General features: G+C 38.8%; 2 protein-coding genes across 2 annotated transcripts in view; both read right to left on the reverse strand.

Moving 5' to 3' along the window:
* LOC115014518 (transcription factor COE1-A-like) overlaps positions 1 to 2,183 on the reverse strand; it is a 54,509-nt gene extending 52,326 nt beyond the window's left edge. Inside the window, 2 exon segments of the mRNA XM_029441451.1 lie at positions 264 to 420; positions 1,237 to 2,183. Coding sequence (XP_029297311.1) covers positions 264 to 420; positions 1,237 to 1,370 — 291 coding nt within the window. The 5' untranslated portion in view covers positions 1,371 to 2,183.
* Positions 2,184 to 8,748: 6,565 nt separating this feature from the next.
* Positions 8,749 to 12,711, reverse strand: il12ba (interleukin 12Ba). The gene is made up of 8 exons (XM_029441746.1): positions 12,229 to 12,711; positions 11,507 to 11,594; positions 11,149 to 11,412; positions 10,911 to 11,016; positions 10,331 to 10,572; positions 10,057 to 10,229; positions 9,768 to 9,892; positions 8,749 to 9,273 (listed from the first exon to the last, which is right to left on the reverse strand). The coding sequence occupies exons 1-8, from the start codon at positions 12,370 to 12,372 to the stop codon at positions 9,219 to 9,221; spliced, it is 1,197 nt and encodes a 398-aa protein (XP_029297606.1). The 5' UTR covers positions 12,373 to 12,711; the 3' UTR covers positions 8,749 to 9,218.
* Positions 12,712 to 21,934: the final 9,223 nt, after the last annotated feature.

Here is a 21,934-nt window from a genome sequence, read left to right on the forward strand (position 1 = left end):
AAAAAAATCAGAAGTCTGTAAATCTTTCAGGAAACCACATTTAAAAAGCCTCCAGGACCCATGATCCCTGCTGTGTACGACTGGCCACTTTGTTAACACACGTCTGGTAATTTATCACTTTGACTTAACAGCCAATATACTGTGTCAGGCATCAGTCGATGCTCCGCTAAAATGCACGTATTACAAGTTTATTTTAAAGATTTTATTACAAACTGTGATGTGGTGATTCTTTAATTTATTTTTTGTGAAATATGCAAACTCACCTTATCCTTCTCTACAAAGTCAATGTAGGTGGTTCTCTCTATTTCCACCGGCTGACCCTGTCTGTCGTATAACGCCAGGACGAAGTGGAAGAAGTTGGACTTGCGAAGGTTGGAGGGCGGTTGTTTCTCGAAGTGTGCCCGAGCAAGACCCACTCCGCTGCGGACACAAGCAGAACCCAGCACCATCCACCACGAAGTCAATTAAAAATATATTCATTCAGTAAAAATGCAACATAAGAGAGTCCTGCTTTTAAAATCCAACCTACAGCAGCTTATCTTTCAATCACTGTCCATCTGAAAAACCGTAACTACATAAAGCTTAATTTAATAAAACATATTTCTAATGCGCACAAAGGCCATTTACAATTAAGTAACAATAATTAAATAGGCTAACATATTAAGATACAGGCCTAAAAGGTTTAATTATAGGCTACTCATTTATATTAAAAACCTTATTTGGACAGATCAATTGCTTTCATGATTATAGGGCTGCTGATGATAGAGGTGTGATATTTTATTTTAAACTTGATTCATAATAAATAATTGTATTTTATTGTTTTAAGAAAAACTACCTAATTCAAACTGGACAAACAATGAGTGTATGGAAAAAGTAACCTCTGCTTTATCACAACTAAAAAAGAGTAACAGCACACTTTCTACACCGAAGTAGATCTAAGTCTAAAATTCAAACCTCGCAAGCTTTAAAGTGCCTGGAGCTAACTGTGCTTTCCGTCCAGAAATATGCTAAACCACTCTGAGCCACATACAGTTATCGTATTGCTAATGTTGGATTTAGAGCTAAAACTTAGAAAAGCCAGCAAGAACAGTGGTTATCCAACTATACGTCCTCTGGGAACGCGTGCTGCCCCAAGTGATGCAGCCGCTCCGTCTTTAACACCGCAGATCTTAACGCGATCTCCCCCCGGTCTCCACGCCCCGGTGCAGCGCAGCGCCAAGGCCGCCTCAGGCTCACCTCTGGGCGGCGGTGTTGGAGTCCAGCACTCCGGCGCCCTGCATCCATGTCCGAACGGCGTTCATCCCGGCCACCATGGGCTCTTCTTTCATACTACTCCCACTCCTCTGGATGCTCTCGTGGATGCCAAACATCAAAACGCACCTTCACACTGTCGCTATCTCTCTCTCACACTCTCTCTATCCTCCTCTCCGTGGCTCCCTCCTTTTCTCTCTCCTGCCTTCCCTCCTCTTGCGTCTGTTTGATCGCACTGTCAGAGGAGCAAAGTGGCGTGGTCTATTTCACTTGGCGTTTAGTTGCGCGTGTGTTTCTCAAAGTAAACAAAAGATGCGACATGTGGAAGGAAAAGGGGAGCTGTCAGCATCCAGGGTTAGCTGCACCTCATGTCAGCGACTCCACAAGAAAAAGAGGGGGAAGCAGCAGCAGCAGCAGCTGTGAAGATGAACAACGTTGAGAGCGATGAAAGGGGAAGCGCAGGATGAGAGGCTGCACTGAGTTGGCGACAGTCCCCCGGATCAAGGTGCAGATGACAAAAACACAAGCAAAATGTCACTTTTTGCAACAAACAGTCCACAGTGAGAAGGAAAACCAAGGAGATGAAACACGTTTCACGCTCCTTCGCTCCGTCGCTTTATTTACAAAGTCTTCTCCGCTGTTCAGATGAATGAAACGGGAGATTACGCGCAATTAAGAGGCAGTCCTGGGCAACAGCAGCTCCGCTCTTCGTCAGCTCCTGCTCTTGTGATTTGCGCTCGACTCTTCCCTGAGGAATCACTTTGGACCATCTCTGGGATGCCAAACAGGAGAGAACTAGTAGGTGAGGAAGGCGTGGTCTACAAAGCGAACAGGAACGCCCCCAAACACAGTTAATAACACGGACAATCAGCTGTCCACCAACCCGACCAGCACGCTGCCCGCCCGCCTGCCTGCTGTCCCCGCCTCGTCCCACGCAGCGTCCCGCCCCAGCCACTTAGGCAGAAGCTGTGCACTGTGTGTGTGCGTGCGTGTGTGTGCGTGTGTGTGTGTGTGTGTGTGTGTGTGTGTGTGTGCGCACTCATGTGTGCCAGCGTGCGTGCTGTATTTTCGTGCATGTATTTAGAGTTGACAATTAACGTATATCAAAGATCAGCTCAGGGGAGGACATTAGTTTAATCCACGCAGTTTGCCCACTGAGACTAAAGGGCCGAGTGAAGAGGAGACCCGGGGTGGCTGCTGTAACATCCATCGTCTGTTTGCTGCGTTTGTCACTTGAGCCGCAGCTATGGAAATGTGTCCGCATCTGTCTGCAAAACAAGAGGAAACAGAATCCGATCAAATGTTTACGCGAGTCTCATTTTTATGTGACAAAACATCAACAGCACAATGAGATACACGATGTGTGGAATAGTTGCAGTGCACCACTTGTGTCCAATTAATTCAACATCAACAATTGAACATTTGGATTTGAATGTTCCACATTGTGCATGAGTGCTTTCTTTGAAAAAATATACACTTAATTTGAGCGTTTAAATTGAATTTAAATGTACTTTCTCATAAACTGAATCAACCGTGTTGAGCAGTCCAAGTGCTCATTCAGAGTATCAGCTCTGGAAGATTATGAGCTTAAGAAAGTTTCAGCTCACAAAAAGCCTGGCAGCCGCTGCGCACATTTTTCTGTTACAGCCCGATGGTTTGAAATTAGCTTTTATTAGATGCATTACATAAATCTTGCGAGACTAAGTGCTGAATCCAACATAAATATGAGGATTACAGCTAAACTGCAATGTGTCCCGCTGTCCAAAAAATTGCAATCACTCAAAAATAACTGCTCAAAAACAAAAAGACTAACACAAAAATGTGTAAAATAAACATTTGCATGGTTGCTTACGGAACCATGAAACTGCACGGTGGGCTCACATGCATGACACACTGTACAGCCCAGGTTTGCAGAGAGTGAGCTCTCCTCATGCTCCCCATTAGTCCAGGTTTCCCCCCCATCATTACAGAGGCAATTCTAAATGGTCAAATTGAATTGTCTGTGGGCCATCTGTTCAATAAGTACTGTTTGGTTCATCATAATGAAATGGAAAGAATGAGAGAGTCAGTTTGTATGTTTCTTTTATCAGGTGGGCATCTTTAAAGATTAAGATGTTATCAGCAATTGTTGAAATGAATCAGTTTGACACGTGTATGTTGTTGGCATCACAGTTTAGTAAAACTGCACGATTAACAGTCTCAAAAAAAAGAGTCATATAATAGTATAACACAATGCGCACTTTTGTGTAATACAGTTATATTTCTGTAATTCTAATAATCTAAAACGTGTTTTTCTTTTATTATTAGCAATGTAAAAAACAATTGAGTCACATATACTTGCAGCCAGCAGACTCACTCAGACATAAGAGTCTCAGCAGTCTGATAAATGCCATAAACGGTCAAGGTTGGACACCACACCCCCGCAATCATCTCATCATTGTCTATAGATGTTTATTTATGTCTCATGCTGTGGGAGGAGAAATGTGAGCACCCCACCATGTGATTACACGATATAATAAATAGTGATAAATAAAAGCAACGTGAGATAAAATGTCTCTCACACTCACACTGCTTCACTTTCTCACACACACACACACACACACACACACACACACGCACATGCACACGCGCACACACACACACACACACACACACACACACACACACACACACACACACACACACACACACACACTCAGAGCTATCCTTCATCACATTTGTCTGATTGTGCCCGGCTCTCTCGCCATGATCCTGTCTGCCTTGATCGGCATGCAGGCCAGCGCGAACACTTGAGGCCTCTGGGGTGGCATATATTTATATCCCCGAGCACCAACACATACTGTTAGCCCAAATATCACCTTCTCAGTATCCAAAAACAGAGATGTCAGTTGGGGACCGATGATCCAGCCATGTTAATACTGTGATTTACTAACTCCATGGCACCCAGACATGCAGGTTTGCAAAATATCTCCGGTCATTACGCATAGACAGGAACGCGCGCGCCATGTAATAGATGTAAAGGCGTGTGTGTGTATATGTATACGACTTCCATTCAAGTGTCCACATATGGGAAGGCTATTAAAAAAACCTGCCTTATAACTCTAATAGACATTTTGAAGTAAGTGATCAGAAAGGAGTTGTAGGCGCTGCCGTCCGCCTCCAGTACAGCCCCCAGATGTTCTCGTAAATCAAAAGGTTGGGCTGATGATAATAACGGCCTGATTGAATTGAAGACTCATAAAAATGACTAGTTGTAAAAATCAGGCATATGCTTATGAGAATGGGCCTTATGGCTAACAATATGCTCTCTAGTCGACATAAAAGAAGATAAAAATAGATTTAAATATGTCGACAAGATACAAGCAGAATGTACTTTCCTTGATATCTACATAAAACAAAATGTTATCATGATTGTGAATACTTAAATATGTTTTAGAACATGCTGACAGGGATATTTCTCCGCTACAAAACTGAATGAATGCAGATTTGAAGATGAAATCAGGGACAAACTATATTAAATAGTGTGTACGTGTAATACATAACAAACTGTTATAAATCATGTTTAATTTTCCCTTGCTCTGACCTCTCACATTTTACTTCAGGTGACTCAAAGACCTGTCGAGCAGAAAGCGTAGTCCCTGTGTTTGGTACAATGTTGCCATCTAGTGGCTTTTAAAGGGACATTGCACGATTAAAAATACAATATTTTGCGTCCACGTTAAATGACTTGTATTCTCAAACGTGGCACTTGCATAGTAAGTGGAATGCAGATAAATGCCATCTGTCCATGTTTCTCTGAGCCCATTAATGAACATGGTCAACAAATAGGGACAAGGTCAATGAGATTGTGGATTCATGAGAACAAGTTGTATTGTAATTGATGTTGGAGGCAACATCAGAAAATAAATCATGTGGATTTATTCTAAATCTGTTATTGCCTGAAGAGGGATGTACCAGACCCTCTTAAGTTTTCCTGATTTAGTTGTTCTTGTTGTGAATGAATAAATATCTTTTTTTTTAGGTTTTCAGTTACTGATGGGTATGAATGTTCAGTATGTGTATGGAAAAGTTATCATGCAACACCTACTGAAGGCAGAGGGCAACTTCTCTATTTACTTTAGAAAGTTCAGCTATGTATCAGCCACTATGCCCCCGACTGCTCCCTAGTTTCATGTTCCAGAAACGATTCGGCCACAAAGACTATCACTTCTGTTCAAAATGTTTCATAGGTGGCATGTCGAGGCCTGAGAATCCTTTGACCATTAAATATGCTTTGTTGATGGCTGCGTTAAAACAAACAAACACTTTGATTTAATTTGTGCCCGTTGACGTCAATTAATCAGAGACATACTGTGGCTTGTTCCAGTGAAATCATGTGAGGCATGCTGCACACAATACATCATTATAGTGAGACTGGAGCCAAGGTCACGGCTGACTCATCAGTACTGATAATGTACAGTTAATTATTTTCATCATTGTCTCTTCTGTCTCAGTTTCAGCTGTCTACCTAGTGCAGAACCACTTCTCTCTATTTTTACATGGTGAGCTTCGTGTTGAGATTGTGCTCATGTCAATGTAGTCAGATACGGGTCGCTGCTTGTAGTAGCTTATAGAAATACTGTCAAGATTATTCCATTAAACATAGAGCTGAAATGATTATTGCTTCAGTAATATTTTAAGCAAAAATCCAAGCTGGTTTCTGCTTTATACATTTAAAGATCTGATTTCTTTTGTCGTATATGATAGAAAACTGAATATCTCAAGGTTATAGACTCTCAGGTAAAACAAAGCAATTTAAATGTCACCTTGAGGTCTGGGAAATTGGAATAGGCTTTTTATTTTTTATTTTTAACTATTTTCTGACTATTTACAGACAAAACATCAAATTAATCCATTGAGAATTTTTTTTCAGATTAATTGATAATGAAACTACAATAATTCTAAATTGCTGCACTACTGTATACTTATTTACTTATTATCAGAACTCAACACACAGCTAAATGACCTTACACTGTTGTACACTATAATCTGTAACTGTTAACAAGGAGATTTATTATAGACATACTGAGACAGAAGATCTAATGTTAGGTCGCTTTCAACAGAGCCAAATGGCATGCACTACAGCAGTTACAGTAGGTCACATTATTCATCCCCTTTTACATACACGGGGAAATGGAAAATGTGTCAAGTGCCCTCTGTAACATAAAGCCAACAATAAAAAACCTCAAAAAGGTCAGGGGTGTCGGGTTAAACATGTGCGGTATGTCGGCTCCCCCCGAAAGTGCTTACATCACTTAACCTCTTCTGCTTTTCCTGACGGGGAAGTGAAGAGAAGGTTTAGTACCAGTACTGGGAAGAGTGTCTTACTCTTCTGTAGGTGTGATGTTGTTTGTTTGGGATTTTCCTACATGTGAGGTGGAATTTTGGTATTATATAAATCTGTGTATCCACTTCACTAATAATGCACTGGCTTATTGGGTCGTTCAGACCTGCTTTTTGTATCAGAAGATGGATTAGTTCCCATAGAACAATACTGTAGTGCATTTAACTAAAAGTGTATTTCCTCTGCACTTATTCTGGTTTCACAGATAAGCAGTTTAAAAAGCCATTACCTTTTCCACAATGTGAATCATTTCTAAGATCTGTCATTACGTGTTGTGAAAGATGCCTGGTACATTTACTTTACCCACTGAATTAGATACCATTCTGTGACTATATGATTATATAGATTGTATATGTATATATATATATGATAGTTTGTCTAAGTTTATATTTCGTTTGCCTCACAACCTGCCCTGGTTTGCTGCCATTTTAAGTGTTACAGGCCACAAATGTGTGACGCTTGATGTACAACAGAGTTGCAACCAGAGTTCTTTATGCAGGGGCAAATTGCTATCATCACTTCTGGTTGACATTTGTTAGGATAAATCCTAATCAAGTGTGTGCACTCACTGAACCAGAGGCTTCCAACCTGGGGGTCGCGCCACAGTGATGGAAGGATTACTGAGATTTCTTACATACGTGAAGGGAGCAGCACCACACTAAATAAAAAGGACTGCATTAGAAGTCTCACATTTATTATCTTATATTATAGTATTGGCAGCAGAATGTACTGAAAGTATTAGAAGTAGAAATACTCATAATGCAAAATGTTCCATTTGAGTGTTATATTCATCCTATATATTATTGGATTTGTATTACTGGTTACATATACATTACGTTATACACAACGTGTACATATAATAATGTTGTCATGGTAGAGCCAATCTGAACAATGTATGCTGTTTAGTAATATAATCTATAACAATGCATATTCTATACATCGATCATATGTTGAATAGTTAATATTGCTGTAATATAAATATAGTGGACTAAAAAGTACAACATTTCCATCTAAAATGTAAAGGAGTAGAAGTATAAAGTAGGACAACATGGAATAACTCAAGTAAAGTAAAAGCACCTAAAGTTAATGAATGATGGAAGTAACAATGAAACACAGTATTGCTGTACAATCTTGATGTACTGTAACTTTTTGCATTTGTTCTTGTTTGTAAAATACCAGATACTTTCACCTAATCTAAAAATTAGAATGAATAATTAATAATTGTTTGGCTGAACTGCTCACAATCCTACAGGCCTAGCTGTGATGAGGGGTCACGGGGGTCATTAGTTTAAGGCTCACAAGGCAAAAAGTTTGGGAACCACAGGACAAGACTGACCAAACGTTTCCCTGTAATGCCCGTTACTGCCGGTGATACATAAGACTGACACAAGCACCGGACTAATATACTACCATGATGTCAGTCAACTATGGTTTAACCTCAGTCACTCTTATTGTAAGGCTGAGTAACAGACACTTCCTCAGGGCATTGACTTCTAAATCACAAAAGGGACTAGCCCTGGTCCATTTGTGATTTAGAAGTCAATGTCCTGTTGTTAGCAATTAACTAACAATATACTGTACTATGTGTGAGTCCGCTCGTAGGGATGTTTGCAACAAAGCAGATTGAGGAACTCCGTCCGAGAGCTCAGTTTTCATATTACAGTACGTAGATCAAGGATTGTGATTAGACCTAATTACCTCATTTACATGTTTATAGGCTGTGATGTGAAGGTTTTGAAGTGTTTCTGCTTGTCAGCTGATCCAATGTAAAACTGTGAGTAACTACTTAACTCATTAGTTTTATGATGTAAAGCTGATATAGGAAGGTAAGTCCCAAAATTGGGATTTAGTGGTACGTCTAACGAATCCATAGTTGTTGTTAGGATAAGGAGCGAGAGAGTAAGAGAGAGATGGGAGTACACAACACAAAAACCACATGTGTCTTTTGGCATACAACAGAGGAAATACCACAGATGCCACTTCTTCTTCCTCCAGAGCACAAGCTACAGACACAAAGCTGACCGACAGTTTGGAGATTTATTGCAGTGTGAGAAGGAGGGTTTCCACCAAAAGCCATGCTCTCACCTAACTGCTCAGGGAAAAGCTGTGAGCAGCTGATGACATCCAAACCTTTTATTTATTAGTCAAATAGAAACAATTGTTGAGGTTTCTGTACTCTACTAAAAAGGTATAGGGTGAAGAGTTCAGAGTGTAAAACACCGGCCTCGTTATTACGACAATGATACTGTGTAAACATTGTAAAAAGTTTCAATAAAGACTTTGACAATGTTTCCATTCAAGTCTAAACATCACTTATTCTAATTATGGCTGGGACACAAATGAAGCTGCTGATTGCAACTGTGAAAAAAAGGAAAATCCAATATTTACCAAAAGGACACGTGAGGTGTCTTGCATTGAACAGGAAACAAAAAACATTGTGTTAAATATAATTTTACTTTTCTCCCATCATTAAAAAGTTACATAACACAAAGTACATGATATAATATAAGTATAAATGTATAAAAGCATATAAATAACATTTAACGTGATGTCCAGTTTGGGGATTCTAATTTTTCTGCTAAGCTCAGTTTTTCTTTTGCTGAGGTTTGTTCTTTTTGTTCTTCCTGTGTCGACTCAATCTGCAATGGAAGACAAAAAATAAAGAAGTTATTCTCAAAGCAAGCTAAATGTATTCATTCAGCTCTTTGCAAAATAAAAGTTAGAAGCTTGTCTACATGATGCGAGTTCCTGACATCGAGCTTGATGCTGTCGGGAGGTGACGCTCTGAAACAGTCTATTAATCAGTAATAAGAACAAAAGTAATAAACAGCAATAATATTTTCTCACATTTTATCCCCTTCCTGAGGTTATGATGCACTAATTTCTGTTAACAAATTATACCTAAAGCAGAGGTAATTCTTTGACCATTAAAACGCACAACAGAAAAAAGTGAATATGTATTTTGTATAAGAAGCAAAAAAGACAACAGACAGAGAATTAAAGCTACTGAGAAGGGATAAACAGTTTGGTGTGGGAGAGTCAGGAGACTGGCCAAAGGTGGGAAAACACTGAAGATAACAGGTAAGAATTAGAGGGGGAATAAATGCTGAACCTCCCTCTTCACAGCACTGACCTAATAAGGCTCCACTCGCTCCATTGTGAGTTACAGAGCGCATCCTGAGAGCGGACACAGACGGCCTTTGCCTTGCGCTTGACTTTAAACTGACAAATGTCAGATGTAGAGTTGATTGTTAAGGTCTGAGAAATAAAAACAAATGACATCACATCATTTCTTGTGTACAGTAATTTGACGGTCTATGGGATTTCCTGTCATATGACACAAATATTTTATTTTGTGACATTTCTTTATTATTTTCACTACACTTTCAATTTCACAGTTCAATTCAGTAAGTCCCTCTTACCTTAGTGGATTTGGAATGGATGCATGGGTTCTCACATCTTTTGCATGCCTGCCTGAGCTGTGAAATTTGGAAAGTGAGAGGGAAGTAGGAGTAGGGACTGTTCCATGAGCTCGGGTAACTCCACTCTATTGTCGTACAGTTGACTTTTGTGATATTTACCTTGTCAGGTTTCACTAGAGATGATAACAAAGACAGAAACTGAAATAAATACAAAGAGATGAAAGGGAACGCTGCAAAAAAATACAATCATGTCCCAGTCCCAGAGAAGTCTCACCGATCTCTGACAGGTAAAAGTGTTTGGAGTAGTTCTCCACCAGGAAATACTTCATCCTTATGTAAACAGTGATGTAGATATGCTGGCTCTCCTCGGCGTAGGGGCAATGCTGCTCGTCCAGGCACAAGATTGTGCCTTCACTGTCGTCCACTGAACAACTGAAGTTACTCTGACCTGAAGTGCACGTCCAACGCCGACCGCTTTTATCCACAGAACATTGGGTGTCATAGTTGTCAAAAATGCTGCATAAAATAGCATAAAAATATGTATTTTTATCCAGACTACACAGTGATTTTGTTGTTTGGGCTTTGATGTTCATGTCAATAAGCTGTAACAACTTCTCATAGACAAAAAGGTGAAGGGGCAAAACATATATCATTCAGGAGCTTTTACAGCTGTGTTATCTTTTACATGAAATTGCATCCCAAGACATGAAAAATAAAAAGTACTCTGTTATGTTTCCTTTCACAAGGAGGTATTTCTGGATGTCACTGTGAAGTCTCAGCTCTGACATGAGTCTGAACACGGTGTTATTATTGGAGGGCAAAACAGAAAACATTTCAGCAGTTTGTGAGCTTACCGTCGAACTTTCATAAATGCTACTTTGCCAACGCGACTGCTGTGCCCGGTCCAAAAGCAGAGGAACTCTCCGCTGTAATTGTTAGCGGAGCACTCCAAGTCAGCTTCTAATGGTAGAAGTAACATAAACATGCAGACATGGGAACACAAAAAAACAAAAGACAAGCAATTTATCAGTTGAAATACTTTAAAATGACCCAAAATCTAGCTGCATTGCAATATCTCTAATAAGACCATACCTCTCCTGTTAGTTTTGTCCTCTTGGATCAGGACCAACGTGTGATTAAGGAGTGATCCATCCTTGCTGTGACAGGTGTAGTTTCCACCTCCTAGGCTTTCCTCCAGCTCCAGCAGATATGTGTTTCCTCTCTGTTCTTCCTCCTCTCCATCCTTTCTCCAAAAGATATCCTCATTCTTGTTGTCGCCCCTCATAAGCTCCTCTGGCTGCTGCAGGCAGCTCAGGTTCAGCTGACCCCACGTGCCATCCACCTCCACAACCAAAACTAACAAAGAGGACACACAGGAATTAAAAGCGGATTACGGAAGAATTATTTGAATGTAGATTGAGTAATGTGTTTTCATAGAGACTAAACATACTGTGCGGCAGCAGAGTCCATTGGCTCCTTGGATTTTGATGACTGACTTGCAGAAAAGCACAGACGATACTGAAAACAAAAACCTTCATCTGAATACCAAAGAGAAGACGAGAGGGAGAAAGTGAGTTGGTTACAGAAAGAAAGAAAATCAGGATAGATATGATTCTTGAATACACACTGCCCCAAAACATTTCATGTTAAGTTAATGACACAAAACAGCCATAAATTGATCATGTTGTAATTATTAAATGTAATAATCTAAGTCCATAAATGTGATAATACAAAAACATGGACATTATCTAAATAATAGTAAATACATACATTTTAAATTTAAATAAAAGGAACACAATGCTAAAATAAAGACACATTTTTAAACTCACTACTCTCTTTACCAAAGTTACAAAGAGCCACTAGCTTTGTTTTTATTCACGTGAACGAAGTTAATCAAATAACTGCATGTACATAAAAAAACAAAAACATTAATCTTCAGGAAATATGTTCATGATAGGCTACTGACAACATATTTCAATCATGTTATCCTGAAAACATCCAGATCAAATTGAATTATTAAACTATGGAACCGGTTACTTTTTTAATTATGTTTTAACTTACATTAAAAATCTATTTTAAACCTGCAGCTACACATTGTTAAAATGTTATATTTATTTCTAAAATAAAGTTAAACAAGAAACAACTGAACCAATCAATTAAAAGTCATCTTACCTTGGCATTAGTCTCTCCGATTCTGGGCGACTTGCAAATGAGCAGATGCTGGCATTTCAGCAAGGACAAACTTCCCTTAAATAGAAAAAGTCCAGAGGAACTTGTTTCGCTTTCCAGCAGCCCGGCATGAATAGAGGTATTCATCTGTGCTCACTTCCATTGCCCCACTTCACTTCTTTTGTACGACCCTTTGTATTACTGAACATTATTTTAGGACGTATTCGCACGTCGATTTATAGCTGTAACTAAGCTATTGTGTGCAGTGCCTGTTTGTGGGATGTCAGGCTGGTATGTTTCATGACCTTTTGTTACACTGGCATCCGCGTGCAGGTTGACGCATAACACATGTTGTAGCCAACACCTGTTTAATGTCAAGCCATTTACCAGCGCCTCCTTGACCTGTTTCCTCATTAGGCTACTGTTACATTACTCTCAGGACATACACTTTTTCAGAAAGTTAGCTTTAATTTATCTTACGACAGACAAAACAATTGCAAATTAGCATAGCAAAACTATAAAGCCTCCATCGACTATAGTGTACTGTTACAACTCCAAGAAAAAGAGCTAGCTAAGTATCGTGTTATGTGAGATTACCGTCATCCCCTTGTCAATATCGCAATGATGACATATAAAAAAAGGTAATGTTAGTATCATACTAGTGCTTAAGTGTTGGAAATTACTATAAAGAAATTAAGAAAAAATACCTACTATCGCGTTCTCTGGCAAAACTCTTGCCAATAAAAGTTTGGCGTTATCCAAGGATACACAGGGCATGTAATTGCAAGACAACAATTAGACTTCCGGCCAAAATCCTTCAAAATAAAAAGGTAAATTATCTCCAAATTTATATTCGTCACAAAACTGCAATATTTTTGCATCACAATACGCACTTTTTAATTTAATCTATAAACCTGTAAGAAGAAAAACGGCATCCTCCTTTAAAATATTGAGGCTAAAGTGTATGGTAGGCTCCATGTCAAAACACTCCTAGTGACCTGTAGGCTACTTTATTATTTAAAAATCAATAAAAATCAAATATAAATACTTACATTTTCTAGGTTTTTAATTTTTTCCTCCATGTGCCTTACAGGGCACCATACTGTGATAATGCAATTAATCTATGAGTAGGCACACATAGACACACAGATGGACCATATTGATGAATTATAGTTTATCTGACCTTCATAGATGTTATAATGTAACAATAACAATGATATGATGCATTCCATACTTTTTTCTGTTCTTTTTATGCAGTATGCTTGTGTGGTTGCTTTAGGCCACCTATCCACTCGCATAACAGCAACACTGGACATCATAAACACTAATTGTATTTTGATTATATTTTCTATTTCACCATTTGTATAGTCCACTATAGCTTTTCAAAGAAGAAGAAAGAGATGAGGCTGGAAGATTTTTGACAGACCGTGAGGTAGTGTGTGTGTGTGTGTGTGTGTATATGTGTGTGTGTGTGTGTGTGTGTGTGTGTGTGTGTGTGTGTGTGTGTGTGTGTGTGTGTGTGTGTGTGGGTGTGTGTGTTACATACAAAATAATGATGTCAGTGCATTCACATTATGGTCTGGAAACAACAGGGTGTGACAGCCACTTCTGTCATTTCTTTGTCAGACAAAGAGGTAAAAGTCCATGAGAGTAAACAATATAATATCCGAGCAACAATATTGATACATGGTGTAGCATCACGTTATTTCCATCATTCATTCTTTTTAATTTCTTTTTCTGTTTCATGTTTCTTAGTTTTTTTCATTGCTTAGAATTTTAATAGCTTGGAATCCAAGATTGGATACTTGACATCTTGGGTACCTCTTATGCTATATTTACTTTGATCAATGAACTATATTTATGATAGCATCCTATAATATTATAGCATGTTATTTATCCTTGCAGCATCACAATGATGTCACCTGTTAATCTGCATGCCATTTAGTAGTATATGTCATCTTTAAAACAGGTTTGACAATCTTCAATTCTCATCTAGGTTTATTTATAGCCACAGGAAACTACATCTCAAAAGAAAAAGAAAGGTGTATAAAAAAAAACACCACCTTAAAGTGAAACCAGGAAAAGGGAAGACAATAGAATAGGCTGGCCAGGGCAAACAAGGGTTTCGAGCCCAGCAGGCCGATAATACGACAGATTTAGGATAAGGTGATATAATGGACAACCCATGGGACAATGAGATCAGGTAATGAAAAATGAAAAGAAACATGAGCAGGTCAGAAGATGGGAATTGGCACAACTAGGTGGACAGACAAAGGACTTCATTCCTCAAGACCTGTCCCTTTACAACGTTAGGCCAGCAGTGGTGCCACAAATGAGCGATAGAAGTGGATACTAAATAGGATATTTACTAAAAATGGAAAACTATTGTCACAAATGTCCCTTTATTATTTATAAAATAAATGTCTTTCTTTTAGTGATTCTATCTTTTTGTATTGAGAAGTAAGATTCAACCATCTTTTTGTCGTCCAAATCTCCCTAAGCACTGTTAGTTTATAATAAATGTTTGCGAATGTGACATATTGCAGAGGATAATCTGAGGTTTTGAGTATAAAGCCTTTGTGCCAGTCAGCCTATGAACAACCAGTATTCCCATTAAGGCACACATTAGTGTAGTAGCTTGCAGCCTTTTGTAAATATTAAAGAAGAACAAATTGATTTTTCAACAGCTATGTAAACACTGAATCGTAATGTGTGAAGTGTTACATGACTAGAGGAATACATTTTTAAAATGTAATATGGGTAAATGTAAAACAAGTGTACATTCATGAATTAAATCTCATCAACATGATTTTCAACTGAAAACATGTTTCATAAGTCCTCTACACAAAATTACACATTGGTTCTGGTTTTATTGTGGTTAGAAGAAAATAACATATGAAGGAATTAAAAAATCTCCTGGCCTACTCTTTTGTACACATACAATAGTGGGTCTGTGAGAACCCAAACAATGAGGAAATGAAACCAGTATCAACAAAACATAAGGATTCCATGATCATAGTCAGGTTTTTTCTTAACTGGTGTGTAGAGAATATTCTTTGTAATGTTTGTCTCAGACCACCAGATGTCCCCAGAGGGTTACAGGTGACTGCGAGACTTTATTGCGGTTTCCATTTGAAAGGAAAAGCTGTCCAAACATTTGAAGTACTAGTTCAGAAACATATTAAAACCATGTTGTTTGATCGGTTATGAAGTCATCCGGATCCAAGCAATCTTATTCATCGCACATGTAATAATATTGTAGATAATAATGTGGAACATGTGCACTTTGGATTCAGACCGATTCAGATTTAATTAATTTGGCTGGTGTACTTGCTCAAATGTCAATCCTGTATGCCCTGCAGCTGCTGAGAATTTCACAGCTGGGCAAGAGGCTCTGTGCGGGCTTGTGATCTGTGGCTCTGCACTGGAATGTCTGCCAGATGCCCCCAAACCGTAACAGCTGGAATGAAATCAGTGCAATGATCTCATCTTTGTTAGGTATGGAAAGTAGGGGAGCACAAGGAAAAAAGAGACGATGATGAAGAGTGATGATGTAATGTGTTTTTGAATGGTGGAGAGAGACGGGGTGATGAGGAAAGGAGTGGTGGAGGTGCAGAAAGGTCAAGTCATATAAAGCCTTGGATTCAGCGCCCTGATCCACTGCTCCTTCTCTATTATTGACAGAGCCCTCTGTGATTGTGAGCAACAACAGATTTGTTTTTCCATATGGACAGACCTCACTGGCATTTCATTTGCTTTGGCAGGCTTTCTTGAAGCTTAGTTGGTGGGTGTGTGTCTGTGTTTATGCAAATTCTCTTTGGAGTATTTTTAAATATTTGTGGGAAAAAAATACTGAATTTGTTTACAGATTCAGTATTTTATGGAAGTTTCTTTGACTGCAAAAGCCGAGAACCACTCACTAATACAACATCAGATGTACTGTGTTAATATCAATGAAGGCAAACTGCCGAGTGAAGAATTTCCAGTCAACCACAGTATCATCATTGTGATGCCACAGTTTTACTAAGTGTTCAAAGAAAACTCTCCCTCTCAAGGTCCTTCCTGCCACACTCTGCACAAACAACTGTGCCTATATCACACAAAAAGGTTTAAAAATCTCTCCATGTGGCATTGAATAGTTGCCGCTGTATGAGAGATTTGACAAGTGAGTGCATTCAGGGACTTTATCAAACAATGGCCGTGTGCACTTTTACACATTATATATTCGACCTCCCCAACACAATGCTGAAAGATGGCACTTACCTCTACAAACCGCTGATTAGTCAATTCATTCTCTTAATTTTCAAAGATGTTATTCACATTACAATCTGTAACTGTTAACACTGTTTTCATAGAAGTCAAGCAGAGAGGAACAAATACCAAAAACTGTTTCTAAGAGTTCTATACGTTTTAATGCAACTTTCGCAGATGAACAGTTCTTAATGAAACCAGCGTCCCACAGTCTCTATCGTCCTCTCCCAGGCTGGTGCTGCACCGCTTATCGTCCTCTCTCAGAAGAACAGGGTCAATTAGGGGTAGCCTGATGGAGAGAAGCAGTAGGTGGAGGCTTTCTCTCCCTCTTATATCACCTTTTCACCAGCCTACAAAGTTTCTCCTTCTAAGACCAGAGAAAAAAAGTTTCATTCTTTAGGTTTTGGCACGATTTTCACACCAAACACCTGTTAGAGACGAAAAGATTGTTCTTTAGCTATAGGGAAGGGATGAAGCTTGAAAGAGATCAATGTCATCAGTGTATATCAAGTGGTCTGATGGGTCGGCTTTACAAAGAGGCTCTTTGTGTGTAACAAAGAGTGTCAGGATTCTACTGCTGATTTTCTCAACAGACGAGAGAAGAGGAAGGGAACAATCAATTGAAGAATACAGTAACACCAGGAAATGTTTAGGGCATTGATTTTCTTATTGTGCATTGAAAAGCAAGAGCTTACTCTGGGGAAGGGCACATTGGCAGCTTTGTTGTAAAGATATAAGAGGTATTCATTTTCCCATGATTGATATCTTAATCATAATTGGTATGTTTGAATTGCCTTTGTTTGAGGAGGAGGGGTGAAGCCACAGACAAGGTTTTTAGTAACTGTCCTGCCTTTCACATACTTGTGTTAATTGAAATAATGATAGTGTTCAGGGGTTATATATGTTAGGGGAGTTCATATGGCAGGTAGCAATAATGTACTCATTTCATTACTCTAACACTTGGATTATTACTGGTTTAGCCAAGACTGGATATTAAAATGTGCAGGATTAGTTTCTGTGGTACTTCTTTATTCCCAGGGTTGATAGCTTTCCCTTTCAAAGAGCATGGTGTGTGGGATATTACTTGTTGCTTCAATCTGTGGGTGGTACTGCAATATAAAAAAAGGAGCATAAGATGTTGTTGTTCTGTCTGACAACTTTATCAGACTGTCTCATGAGGTCAGTGACCGACTGTCATCTGTGTGTGTGTGTGTGTGTGTGTGTGTGTGTGTGTGTGTGTGTGCGTAAGTATAAAACCAAAGCGGATACATAAGCTAAATGACTCACTGATCACTTCTCTTTCAGTGTTATTTCCAGAAACTGCCCGTAACAGTGACTGCAGCCGGCCAAATGAACTTGCTGTATCTGCTTTGAACGACTGAACCTTTGGGCCCGCTGCTATCTCTAAGTCTTAGGCACGGTGCCAAGCTCCACATGAAGTGCTGCTTCAAATAAATCTGTGTTTTTTCTTTTTTTTCTGTAATTAATGTGTTTCTTCCTGTTCTGGTGTCCTTACAGTGGCACAGGGAAAATGTCTGGACTCGCCGAAGAGATCTTGGCATTCTGCCTGAGAGTCTTTTTCAGCGGGAATCAAAGCCAGAGAAATGTGAGACAAAAAGGGCTCATATGTCCTGCTATGTACAAAGTAGTACAACCGTACCATAGCAACGTCGTACACGTTTCGCAGGCACAGTCATGACGATGATGGATGACAGACAGACAAAGACAACATGCATGTCCCTTCAGTTTTAGTAAGACAGGTTCACTTTATGTTTTCAGTTGAGGTGAGGCTACAAGGCTGATGTTTCCTTAAAGGTAATCTAATATAAGGCCTGAGATTGTCTCACATTTATTATTACATGTGAACATATAACAATACACAAAACATCTTCTACATTTAATAATTGAGTCTAGAATATAGAAAGTAGAACGGTTGTATAGAAAGTATAGAATACATTTAAACTTAATCATTTGAAAGATTTTATTAGAAGATTTTCTAATTTGAAAAACAAGCAACTTTTGAATGATTTTTGAAAACTGAAACTAAAGAAAAACACTTTATCCCCAAAATGATGATTTGTATTTCAATTACTCACCCCGTGTTACCGAATTCTTGAAGAAATTCTTTTTTCTTGCATGCCAAAGAATCCAAAAACGGCCGCGTACAACAAAACATCCGATTACAAACTCTCACACAACTGGTGTAGTATAATCCAAGTCTCATCTATCCAGTCGTATGCTCACTACTTCCCAAACACAAGCATCTTTTGCTGAAACGTTACTTGTTTTAAATAGTAAGGTTTTAGCAAAGATTACTCACTTACTTCAATTAGTCAAGATTTTCTCTCCAGTTTTGGATTCTTCATTCACCGTGGAGGTATGTGAGAACAACAAAGTTTTCTTCAAGAATTCAAGGTAACACGGGAGAGTAATTGATAATTGATATATATATATCTATATATATATATATATATTGATTGGTAATTTTGGTTTGATTTGTATATATATTTTTAAGGAAAACCTTGGTTTACAGTATATCTGTAACTGTGACTGTGAACGTAATCCAAAAGTCTCAGAGACGATGATTTCATGAACAGGCACAAACTGGGACGACTCTCTGTGAAATACTGCATCTTATTCTTGTCAGTCAGACCTGTTTAGTGATGCTGAGCACTCTTCCTGTGTATCTATGCACAGACAGTTTGTGATTTGGAGAGAGAGGGAGTAAGATGCGTCTACAGATTTTGTTAGTCTGTACATTTGATTAAAGCTTCATATCTCAGATGCATTCAGGTGTAATTTTGGATCAAAGGGCAATGTGTAATTAGTGGTAGTGCCGGCCAACACAGTCAACGTAATGAACTATTTTGGTCAAGTCACATTGTATTATCTAAGCCGCACTAGCTGATATGTGGAGAAGTAGACCTCTGAAGCCGTGCCAGTGGAATGTCAAAATGGCAAACGAGGCTACCTCTTCAAAAGCAGGGTCATGCCGTGACATTGTTTTTTCTTTCTTTGCCTGATGACCAGACTGTAACAAGGGGAAATGGAGGTGCTGGTGGATCATGTCCAAAACTCAGTGTCCTCCAGGAAATAATTCCTTGTAGTTACATTTTTACACATGTACTTTGTTTATTTGATTACATCTAAAGTAAAGTTAGGAAAGACACTGAGACGATAACACGATTTTGAAATACTGATCAATAGCAGAGATAGAAACATAACAATAGACCTAAGAGTAAACAACATCAGTGGTTTTAAAAGTAAAGTACATGTGCTTTTGTACACTCAGACCAAACAGCACTATGTAGGCAACGCTGTCTCTTAGTAATTACATTTTTATATTACTCATTTGCAACAGAAAATATGTTTTAATAATTTGTGTCTGAGATTTTTTTCAGGATTTATGAATACAGTATGCAAATATCTTTTATTTGAAAAAAATACTAATTCCATTCTCTGTGTGTGTGTGCGCGCTCGAGGCTTCACATTTCCACATCAGACATCCGGACTCATTTTGGACCATGATTAGCTCCAAATGAGTTGTGATGTCACACACACACACATGTTGAGATTTAAGGGTAGAACAGAGAAAACTTCACCTTCAGAAAATGAATGTGAAAACAAACAGTGAAGGTCAAACATCCAAAGGAAGTAACATTTTGAGTGGAGGGGAAATTTGACATACTGTATCTGCCAATTCATAAAATGTTACTGACCGCATCGGCAAAATGTTCACTGACGACAAATTGAGTTTGTTTACCCGACAATATCCGCACAATGCGATGTCCGCTTGTACAAAGCATGATTAAAACGTTGCTAGGTCACATTGGAGAAGCCATCAGGAGTAAACTAGATAAAGAAATGATCCAACTGAAACACCCAGTTCAGTGTTGTGTTTCCAGTGAGAGTCGATAGCAGCACTCGCTCCAAAAGTCGTGAAATCTAGCGAGAAAGTCGTCAAGTTGGCAACACTGACAGCCTGTCCATTCAGGCGTCCCTCCGAAGCAAAATTATCATTATCAACGTAAACATAAAATGTTATTTTCTTTGCATTGGATTTGTTGATTGCTTAATTAAAAAAAAAAGTGTTATGTTAAGGCACTCATACAAAATAAATTAGCAGTATATAAAGATCCTTTCTAGAGACAGGGTTGACCTAAATTAATTATGGAGACTCATTAACACCACAACATCTGTAATACACCTCTATGAAAAGCCTTTTCAATATGCACCATGGTCATAATAACATAATAACCAGTGTAGGGTTGAACTTCAATACCTCTTAAAAGCCTGTGTGTCCAAGAACTGAGCAGCCGTCGTCTTGGAATCATCTGGGTGTTCACGGAGAAAGAAACTCCTTGAACATCAGGGGTGAGTCATCATGTTTCCGTCATATCAAATACTCAACCCCCAAATCAGGTTTTTTTTCCCTTAACTGAATTTGGGAGTAACACAGAGGGTGAAAAACTAAATATTTCACATTGTTTAAAAAATAAAAAACGTTGTATTTCCCACAATTAGGACAATTAAGTCAAGAGACAACAAATACATCATGTTCCCATGGTCATAACTTATTCAAGTTCTGCTTAATTTATTTTCTTCCTTAACATACACTCAGCTGTTTGCTGTTTCAGCCGATTTCCATGTTTTCATTTATTTCAACCTCTTTTCTGCACCATTTTCTTTTAGAACTCATGCACTGTCTGCATTTATTCGGTTAAATTTGAATATGTTGGGGCCGTTTTATTTCATACTTGTTCTGACATTCAACAGACTTCACCAGGTGTTAGCATTTCCTACAGAAGGAATATCCATATTTTTCCTCTCAAGGTAGTGCATATATGAGTCAGGGTTGATTCATATCACCAACAAATTTTCATCAATAATGACGCAGTTTATGAATGGGAATGGATGGGTCTGTGCACCTGTGTGGAGAGCCTGCGTTACCCTCCCCCTTTCTCCAATGCAATGACGCAGTTGCTCCACAGGAATCAGGATGTAACAGCTATGTTGCATTGCTATGTTGTGCTGGCACCTGATTATTGATGCTCAGGTGGCCTCTTGCCCTCTTTCGAGTAGAAATTATGATGTGGAATTATTTATCTCCCAGGGAAAATGTCCAATAGTTTTGGGGTTTCAGCGTAGCCAACGGATACCGGGCCAAGACTTCCTCTTCCATGAGTTAGTCATTGTTACCAGTCCGATTAGCAACTTCAGACGCGAGAATGGAGTTGGAGACCAGATTGTATATCTGTATAAATATGCAAATCTGTTTGTAGAGATTAATAAAAAACTAATCATTGTCAGATGATGGCCGATGGTTTCCGAGATTGAATTTCGGCAAATGCGTTCCGCCTCTTTTGCTCTCTACACCGACTATCCAGTTAACAGCCTGGCTGTACCGGTATATGTATTTGCACAGAAGAGGTGTCATTTTGAGAGCAAGAAACTACCT

This window comes from Cottoperca gobio, chromosome 10 (assembly GCF_900634415.1).
Source record: "Cottoperca gobio chromosome 10, fCotGob3.1, whole genome shotgun sequence".
NCBI lineage: Eukaryota > Metazoa > Chordata > Actinopteri > Perciformes > Bovichtidae > Cottoperca > Cottoperca gobio.